Source organism: Cebidichthys violaceus, unplaced genomic scaffold (genome assembly GCF_023349555.1).
Source record: "Cebidichthys violaceus isolate CVI_PGR_0920_01 unplaced genomic scaffold, fCebVio1.0.p SCAF_97, whole genome shotgun sequence".
Lineage (NCBI taxonomy): Eukaryota > Metazoa > Chordata > Actinopteri > Perciformes > Stichaeidae > Cebidichthys > Cebidichthys violaceus.
In genome coordinates, this window is record NW_027176983.1 from 268,692 (window position 1) to 278,691 (window position 10,000).

General features: G+C 44.3%; 1 protein-coding gene across 2 annotated transcripts in view; it reads right to left on the minus strand.

Annotated features, from left to right (window-relative positions):
* parp4 (poly (ADP-ribose) polymerase family, member 4) overlaps positions 1-10,000 on the minus strand; it is a 21,132-nt gene that overhangs the window by 9,830 nt on the left and 1,302 nt on the right. For both annotated transcript variants that reach the window (XM_068704615.1, XM_068704616.1), the window contains exons 2-17: positions 9,804-9,931; positions 9,441-9,669; positions 7,854-7,983; positions 7,344-7,422; positions 7,146-7,247; positions 6,453-6,611; positions 5,513-5,650; positions 5,167-5,337; positions 4,310-4,461; positions 2,922-3,053; positions 2,459-2,557; positions 2,192-2,375; positions 1,372-1,513; positions 628-776; positions 380-511; positions 154-240 (exon numbers count right to left, since the gene is read on the minus strand). In XM_068704615.1, the coding sequence (XP_068560716.1) occupies positions 154-240; positions 380-511; positions 628-776; positions 1,372-1,513; positions 2,192-2,375; positions 2,459-2,557; positions 2,922-3,053; positions 4,310-4,461; positions 5,167-5,337; positions 5,513-5,650; positions 6,453-6,611; positions 7,146-7,247; positions 7,344-7,422; positions 7,854-7,983; positions 9,441-9,669; positions 9,804-9,929 (2,211 nt within the window). In that variant the 5' untranslated portion in view covers positions 9,930-9,931. The remainder of the gene's footprint in view (positions 1-153; positions 241-379; positions 512-627; positions 777-1,371; positions 1,514-2,191; positions 2,376-2,458; positions 2,558-2,921; positions 3,054-4,309; positions 4,462-5,166; positions 5,338-5,512; positions 5,651-6,452; positions 6,612-7,145; positions 7,248-7,343; positions 7,423-7,853; positions 7,984-9,440; positions 9,670-9,803; positions 9,932-10,000) is intronic.

Below are 10,000 nucleotides of genomic sequence, written 5' to 3' on the forward strand. Positions count from 1 at the left end.
ACATCACAACCAGCGCGGGGATAAGAGTTTCCGCAAAAAGGAAGGAGGAGCTATTTTGGGCTCTTTGATGCAGAAGGCCCGGTTATAATGTTTCAGAATTCGAGGGCTGGCTTTAGGGCTTTAAGACGAGTGTTTGGTTGGAGTGAAACATACGGGGGCGTCCTGGTCCATGAGGTAGGCCCCGTGGCCCTTCTCAATAGCCTGCTTGTACTCCCTGCGAGCCGTCTCTTTCTCCTTCACCTGAGATCCAAAACAGACACAGAAAACAATGAATCTCCTGTAAATAAAGAGACATGACACAGAAACAGTATTCTGATGAAACATGCTGGATGATTAAAGGACTAGAGTACGGTCTGTGGTAGTGGTTGAGATGGGTTACCTGTCCCACCACATGTTTCCCGTTGATGAAAGCTTCAAATCCACAGACCGCTGCAGAATCGTCCAGCGGGAAGACGTACTTCGCCTCGATGGGCACGGCGCTCAGGTTGGCGTATTTTTGGAAGATGATGACCTAAAAAAAAAAAAAGAAGGACAGAACAGAGGACAGAGGACAGCTTCACTGTAGATATGAGCCAGTGGACTCGGCGGCCAGTTAAAAAAGAGCTGAGTGAGCGGTTTGTTCTCCACCTGTGAAAGCAGATCCATCAGTTTGCACTTCACGTGGACGGCCTGCAGAGGGAGCTGCTGACCCGAGGCGTCCAACAGGCCGGCCGTCACGTCCGCCAGAGGGTTCTTAATGTCTTCAACCTCGTCCTCCTCCAGCGTCGAGCCCCGACCTACACACACACACACACACACACACACACACACACACACAATACCAAAGTGAAGTTGAACAAATTACAACTAAATAAAACGGTTTCTTTATAACTGCAGTAATTCTCCCTCGTAAAAACGCATAAAAGATGAATTATAGACCACTAGACACAATATTTTTATGCTCAATGAATACTGTATACATAACGGATGCTTTATGGAATCAATAAAGTGAATCGTATCTTTTTTTTTTTTTTTTTTCCCCACATCCTTTAAGACTTCACATTTACATCATTTAAAAACACGTAAAGACCTGCAGACTAACAGGAACGCTGTCAGTCAAGTTATTTCTGGATGGAAATGTGAGGAATTAGAAAGACAATACCGCGCAGATTGTTTGATGATATTCTTTTCATAACAACACAATGTATCGAGTTCATCAAAGTGGCTTAAAATGGCTTTAGGAGCCCAAAGAAGACTCTTTTTTTTTTTTTAATATATAATCGCTCAACTGAAAAGAAATCACGACGATCGTCACAACACGATAAGGTGCGTTTTAATAAACCCTGAGGAGATCTGCACATTTCTCATATTTGGCAGTCGTCCGGCGCTCACCCGGGTCAGACGAGGGCGGAGCCGGCTCGGCCGAGGCGTCGACGGCGGGACTGAACTCCTTCAGCCGGTCTCCCTCGACGCTGAACCGAACCACGTACTTCAGCTTCACCTGATCGGGACTGTACACCACGTACTCATCGTCCTGGAGGACGGGTAGAAATGATGAGAGAGAGCACAGACGGATAGATGTGTGAGGGCTCAGGGACGTTGAAATACGATCACAGTGAGTTTGACAGAAAAGTCCCAAAAGTGACGGTATTAAGGAATTAAGGGAGGGAACTTACACACGAGATAGTTTTCACAAACGATCAATAGATAAAGTCATTCATTGTTCATTTCATGAGTGGCCGTGGCTAAGTGGAGAGCAGGGCCGCCTTTCAATCAAAGGGTTGGTGGTTCCTGCTCTACTATGCCTCGTGTCAATGTGTCCTTGAGCAAAACACTTAACCCCAAAATGTCTCCCGTAGCTGTGCCTGCGGTAGATAGATACTGAATTGTAAGTCGCTTTGGATAAAAACGTCTGCTAAATCACCGTGATGTAATGTAACGCAGCCTTTAGGAGCAAGAAATATACATATTTTAGCTCAGACATGCTTTAATTTCCCTTTTTTGTGACGTTAAAAGTCTTAATCTTGTGTGCACACGGGGAGCATCGAAAGGGAACCAAATGTGAAATTAAAAATCTGTGACGTCATGATAAATAAACGGATCTGCGTCCATAATAGCGATGAAAATCAGATTAGGGCGACCTAATTCGGGGGCGCGTCCGTCTGTCTATTTCATCTTCCTATTCCACATTTCGCCAAGCTAGCTCTCCCACCTCAAAGTCGGACTGGACGTTGCGGGTGCGGCGGACCCCGTGCACGCTGTGGTGGCCCTCGGGGGCCCGGGCGAGGGAGACGTCTCTCTTGCGCAGGTCGCTGCAGCGTCCCAACGCCACGTCGCACACCAGCAGCAGCCGAGAGCCGTCCGTCTCGCTGGGCTTGGAGTATTTCAGACAGGCGCTGTGGACGGAGGAAGTGAGGAACGAGACTTCTAGATATTCCTTTTTATTAAGGCAATGCAAGAGTTTTTATTTGCTTCTAACCTGACGGCGTCACTGAAGTAGATTCCACTGCCCAGATTACCAACGTCCGTCCTCTCTATCCCATGATGCTCCACTCCAACACGGGGCAGCAGCAGACCACTACAAGAGAAATAAGAGTCAGATTTCTTCGTTGTTCGGTTGAAGATGTGCAGCAGACCTGCATTATACTGCACCTATGAGCACGATCATATATATATATATATATATATATATCACATCACTAAGTAATATATGCGTACGTATATCAAAAGGTCATAAACTGATTGGTATCTTTGCACTTTTGTCTTGAACTTTATTCGTCCATAAACGCTGAAGGAGGATGTTGGGAAGCTCATGGCCCCAGAAGTCTATAACTTTTATTTTAAATGAAATGCATGCATCATATAACCTTCATATGAACGAAAGTATTTTGTGTGTGTGTGTGTGTGTGTGTGTGTGTGTGTGCGTGCGTGCGTGATCTCACCGAGACAGGAGTCCCACAAAGTTGCTGGGGCTGGAGGAATGCAGGAGGGGCTTAACGTTCCCGACGTCGCTCCTGAACGTCTGAAGCTCCACCCCTCTGCTGACGCGCAGAACCTGCAGGACCTGCACCCTCCTGCGACACACAGGGACCGTGACAACGTGGTGAAAATGAGACGAAAGCATTATTCATATGTCTAACAAACATTTCTAGGCGACACTTCGGCCTTCAATGAAAATTTTTAAAAAACGCACAAAAACACACTTGAAAGCCGTTGACCTCCATACCTACTCACTACGTATTACGATCTCCGCCAGGTGTCAGGTGTGTGGGTGCGTCCTCGTGTGAGTGAGTGTGTGCAAATGTCTGTCCGCGGCTAATCTCGCATTCCGTTGCGGTGAACTGCACACTATTTTGTGTGCTCGGTTACGGCTGCATGCTCGAGGAGCTCTGCCGGTTGCGGTTGACTCGCGCTTTCTCGAAAACACCTTTTGCCGCCTGCGTTATACCGCCGCCGACTCCTCGCTCGCCGCTCCTAAACCTGCGCCCGCCAGCAGGGGGCGATAGCGACGACGCAGCCGGGTGCGTCGCCGACCTCCGGCCACTGCTGCTCTCCAGCGCTTTGGACCGGTTCGTTAGTCCGACGGATGAGAGGAAAACCACCAGCACACGTACTGCTAAGTTTTTGGCAAAAAAAAATTTGTGTCTTCTGCAACGACTTCAAGCCGATTGTCTGCATACGTCGCCGCTTGTTCTAGAGTTTGACTGAAGATGTGTTTTTTTTAACGGAACCTTACAGGTCATTGGCCTCAATTAAACTGCGAGTTGTATTCATTCAATCAACACAACACAGCAGCGGTCACTGCAGACATGCCTGGCGAAGATCTGCTTTCTAGTTTATTTGCTTATTTAAGCTCTACTTCTCACTGTTCATTTGAATGGTCTGGTCCCGGTGACTTTGTATGAACAACGTACTATCTGTACTCTGGATGTCTTCAGGAGAGGAAACGGATAATTAAGATCAAACTCTTTGGACATTTACTGGGCCTTTTATTAGAATTCGGCTAAAGTGTTAGTGTCTAGAATTGCACAGTTATAGATGTAGCTTTATGAAGTTTGTCGTGTTTGGCTGCAAGTTGGATTCATAAAACCACTAGACGAGTTGTAAATCCAAACCCTCCTCTCAGATTCATCTGTTAGACGATCGTGGCGCTCCTCTCTGCGGTGGACGTCCGTTTAATACAAGGAACAATGAGACTCACTGTTAATGTTGTGTGATGAAGCTGATATTTTCTGGTCGATCTGCGACAACAACTGGCCTCGAATAGGAGCACAAACAACAGGTTGTTTTTTTTTTTTTGTTGTTTTTTTGTGGAGAGGCGGTGCGCTACCTGTCCAGCAGCCCAACGCTCACAGCCTGGAACTCGGAGGTGTCGGGGGGAACGGCCTCGACGCCGCAGCGCAGAGCGCGGTACTTCCCCAGAGAGGAAGGCACGGCGCTCCTCAGGGTCATCTCGCTCACGTTCAGGACATCTCGGATTAACTGCACAGAGAGGGATTGAGGCTGAGTGTTGAGCTGGACGTGCACAAGGGCGAGTCGGGTTCATGGATGTGTGCTAGTGCCGTGTGTTTCAGGATCAAAAGATCAATTTCTGTCGCCTATCGATACGTTGTGACCAAACGGTAAAAATGTGTCAGTGAGCTAAATACTTTTGTGTGTTTAAAAACACACAAAAGACTAGTTAAGTCTCATTACCTGATAATAACAGAGGTTTTAATTACCGTACATTAAATGCAATGAGCGAATATTTAAAAGTTTTAAAATGTTTACGTCTTTTGTTGAAGAAAAACTTCAATTGTTGAAGAACTACACGGCTTTAGAACAAGAACAGAACATGATAATTATCACAAACAATACGGTTTGTCAGTTTATAATCAGACACACCACACTAGGTGCTAATTGTGTACCGCATATACTACATACTACTGGTCTTGGTAAATGTTTTTGCAGTTAGTACGCAAAAAAATCTGTCAATCAATAGGTGCGTCAGTGCACATCAATCAAACTGCATCTAAAAGAAGGTAAGGATTGCAATATGGAACAATAGTTTCCATCAACACCGTGTGTGGGTGTGCACACGAAAGGACCTTTCAAAGCGTGGTTGTTGGGTTCGTTATGTATGTCTTAGTGTGTGTGTGTGTGTGTGTGTGTGTGTGTGTGTGTGTGTGTATGTGTGTTCAGCGCTACCTGACAGAGGTCCAGTTTCTGAGAGATGAGCTTGGCAGTGGGAGGATGTTGGAAGGGCACAATGTGCAACAGCAAGGCGTAAACCTCGTCAAGGAGAGTCCCAGCCTCAGCATGATCGTCCTCCCTGAGCCTCCTCTGAGCCTGGAGCAACAAGCCCTCCACCCTGCTCACCTACACACACACACACACACACACACACACACACACACACACACACACACACACACACACACGTAATGACATTCATGATTAGACTGTCTTTCCTGAAAGAGGAAACAAACGTCAGGCTGATGGAACAGCAGACTGAGATTTAGCGGAACAATCAAAAGAGGAAAAACAACGTTACGTCGTTGAGGCTGAGCTTGTCGATCGGAACTCGGAGGACGTTGCCGAGGAGACCCAGGGCCTCGGTCCACAGCAGCTCTACGAACACGCCCACTTCTTGTGACAAGCTCCCCGTGTTCAGCTTCTCCTCCAGCAGCAGCTGCCGGGTTCAAACGAGACGCATGAAAAGTCAAGCCGGTCAGCTCATCAGATTCAGCTGCAGGAACCTACTGAGACTTCAGACGTCACAATAAAAACCTGCTCAATAAGACGCCGTTGATGTCTGTGGGAAATACCTGCAGGAGACATTTTTGTATGTTTTGTTAGGGAACAACAAGGCATTAAAATGACGCAATCACCGAGAGTCTGTCTTCATTTAGACACAAGTGTAGGAGGACGCCGGGAGGACAAGAGGACATCGTTTTTCAACCGCTCACAAGCTTTAAGTTGTTTAAATAAATGAAATACTAATTTAAGGTTTTGAGTCGTATGTGATGCTTATTAGGCTGCAACAATATCAATGTGGTTAGTCACAGATATGTAAACCTCGAGACACTCATGTAGTACGATGTACTATCACATTTTGGATTGTTTGTATTATTTACAATGGTGATAATTGTATAATATATAATTATATTATACAATGTATCATTATTGACCGTAAATGTACTCTAGTAATGTGTCAAATTGACAGGAGATGTAGTGAACGCACTGACTTATTGCATAAATAACATTTTTAAAAAGCTACAGGTTGTATATTTTACTTTATAGATATCCACCACATGCTGTTCAGATTTAAAGGAAAACACTTGTAACCTGCAATAAGATGACAAAACTACAGCAACGCCTGCACCCTCCGTTACAGTACGGCATCCTTCTCATGGAGACCTGCAGCTTTTAAGTTTCTCCTCAGTGAAATGTTTGAAGCTGTTTGAAGTGACAGTGCAGCGAGAGTGTCGGACCTGCTGGAGGGGGGCGGAGCCCAGGTGCGGGGCTTGCGGAGGGGTGCTGGACCTCAGCTGCAGACCGGCGGCCTGCAGGCTCTCTTTCAGGGACTTGTACACCTCCAGAGCTTCTTCTGAGGTGGACAGGAACACCAGCATGTCCAGCACCGCCGCCTTCTGTTAGGGCAAACACAGGCGTGAGATCTTACAGGTTTTCACTGGAGTCGCAAAAACAGAAAAGCTTTTCAGCGTCGTATGGTCTAAATGCTGTTCAGCAGAAGCAGAAGCAGAAGCTTTTTCAAATCGATAACGAGGAACTTCTGAATACTTGTTCCTCTATTTTAGTCTACAAATACAAAATGACATGAATAAGGTAGATCAATAGAAGGTCTTTAATATGTGAGTTATTGAAGCAACATGAGACAAATGACTAAATAACATAAAGGCAGAATCATCAATGAAATTACAGATATATCACTATAGTATAATATATGTTTGCATGTCAAAGGAAACAGTCAATTATTGCAAAAAACACAGAAAAACAAAGATGAGAATGAAACTAATATATATATGAATATAACAGATATAGACAGTGGGGATTGAAATGACTTTTTGTTTTCAATATCAAGCTCTCAACAATGATTCATATATTACTAAATTTCTAACAAGCGAGACTCATACTGATGTGAGAGGAGACATGCAGTGACTCACCTCGGTTAGTACGTTGTCCTTCCAGTACTTGACCACCCGGTACTTCCATCCTTTGTCTCCTTTGTAACTCTGCAGCTCCAGCACACACCACGCGCTCTTTGTCTTCAGAGACATGCATATCATTCATATTAATATTAATAATAATAATAATAATAATAGCACTCCTGTAGAATTGCATAATACATTTTGCAGCATTACCTTTTGAAAGGTTGAATACTTCGCCACTTGGAAGGTATCCGGATACGTTGGAAGATCGGAATCAGTTTCAGTGTAAATTCTGTGAAACGAAACAATTGACAAAAAAATAAATAAACGCAAAGATCAACGTAACTAATAACTAATAAGATGTTGACTTTTTAAACTCTTCTGGTGTGTATTTTATTCAGCTTCAGCTTCAAATGTATAACATTGAGATTTAATAGGGAGCAAAATGATTCTTCATGGGCTGCATGAACAAAGTGTCTCCTGACTGTACTGCTGCTATATAATAATAATAATAATAATAATAATAATATACAGGCTTCTAATCAGCTGGGAAAAAGGCCTCACTCGTTTACTGGATCTATGTCAAAAAGTCACGTGAACATTTACACGTTTATTTAAAAAGCATCTGTGCACAGGATCATATTCTACTGTATGCCACCAATATAACCCCCCCCCCCCCCCCCCCCCAGGCTAACGTGAGGACCATCCCTCGTTCACACACACCTGTACTTGTCCAGGACGTTTCCACTCTCCGCCCTCTGACTCAGGCCGACAGAGTCCACGGGCTCAGCCGGGCCTTTGGTCGGACCTTTGGTCGGACCTTTGAGCGGCTCGGCAGCCGGTGCTTTGAACGCTGCAAGACAGAGCGCATACACATCAATTAAAAAAGAAAAAAAAAGACCCACCTCACGCCACTCGTTGTGCAATACGTGCACCAGCTCTGGTATGCATTTAAACCCTGAGTACACACACACACACACACACACACACACACAGGTTACGTAACCAAGGCGACATGTGGATGTGCTCGTTGCACAACACTGCTGCGGGTTTTATTCTGGTTCTGGAGAGAATGTGAATGTGCAACAAAGAAACGCACAAACACACACCCTTTGTCTGACCTCAGCGTAGTGAAACCTGCCGCCTGAGTCTGCGCTGTGTTTTCAATCCCAACGTGAAACGGGAGCGGAAGGACGAAAGAGCAACGAAGTCACGACGGAGGGGAAGCCTGAGTCATTGTGTGATGGAGCTGGGTGGAGCGCTGCTTCTGATTGAGTTACGTCGGCACTGAAATCATCCTTCATCATCAAGACTTTTCCATTGTGCTGCAGCAGTTACAATGCATTACTGTCCAACAGGGATCAATAAACTTGCAGCGCGTCTTATTTCAAAGCAGGAATCCACAAAATCTGCCTTTGTTTTAAATGAATCCCTCACTCTGATGCAAGGCGTTAGTTGGTGAGGCGTGTCTGCGGAGCATTCAGGTCTGGTTCCAGGGGGTCACATGCAGTGGGTCAGTTAAATTCTCATTTGCATACCCCCTGGTCCCCCTGCAGTTACATTACATTACAGTCATTTAGCAGCTTTGTTTAGTTTACCAGCGTTGGCAGATATAATGCGGGACGTTCTTTCCTTTGGATTCTGGTAAGTTTACTTGTCTCTGCCTTTCCAAGCATAGGCAGCTGTTGCTACTAACGCTAACGGCTACATTCTTCTTCTATTTACCAGAGAAATGTGACCCTTTGTTAACATGGCAAAATAGACATTTATTAAGAAATTAAATTGTTAAGTTGTGTTTCATTTGTACAGAGGATGTCATATGCTTCTTTTTTTTATATCCCTTTTTTATTTATTTTTATTTATTTTAGTGATTTTTATTAATTTTTTTTAATTTGATTTATTTTTATTTGATTTATTTAAAAAATATATATTTTTATGATTTTTATTTATTTTTCAAATTTGATTTATTTTTATTTGATTTATTTCTATTTTTTTTATTTATTTTTATGATTTGTATTTATATTTTTAAATTTGATTTATTTTATTTGATTTATTTAAAATATATATATTTTTATGATTTGTATTTATTTTTTAAATTTGATTTATTTTTATTTGATTTATTTAAATTTTTTGTTTATTTGTAAAAAATGAAAAATTTTAACTTATTTAAAACAATTAAGTGCAACAGTGTGCAGCATTCGATCCCGTTTCAAGCGTCCGTTCTGTATTTGTTGCGTATAACGTCTGCTTGGTCTCCATCGATATCTAAGAGCTTTCTGGGAGATGATTACTGCGCATCAGGACAATAACCTTGACGTGTGATCGGCGCCGGTGTGGGTGAGGAGGGAGGAAGAGGAGGTGAAGAGGAGGCAGAAGGAGAGGATGTGTCCAGCTTGTAGTCGTCCACGGGCAGAAGAACGCCTGCGTCCAGACAGCCGTACACGTAGTCCACCCCGACCACGGGCGTCTGGTGCCTCTGGACGCCACGCAGCCGGCTGGGGCTCAGGTCGGCCACATCACCGGCCACTATCAGGGTGCACTGTGGGAAAAAAAAAGAAAGAAAATCAGAGTGCACTGTGGGAAAATAAAAATAAAATCAGAGTGCACTGTGGGAAAACAACAGATGAAGCATAGTATGTGATAATGGACGTGGGTAGCGATCGATCCTCCGACCTGTTTGTTGACCACGTAGCAGATGCTGCCTCCGTTACACACCACTGCTGACTTCAGCTTCTTCTTCTCCTTGAAGGGCAAAGACTTCAGCTCCAACAGAACGGAGCAGTTCTGAAACACGGCCATGTCTGATGAGACGACACAGAGAGGACGCTAGGACACCTTATATAGCACACAATGTTTTCAGCTGCTCACTC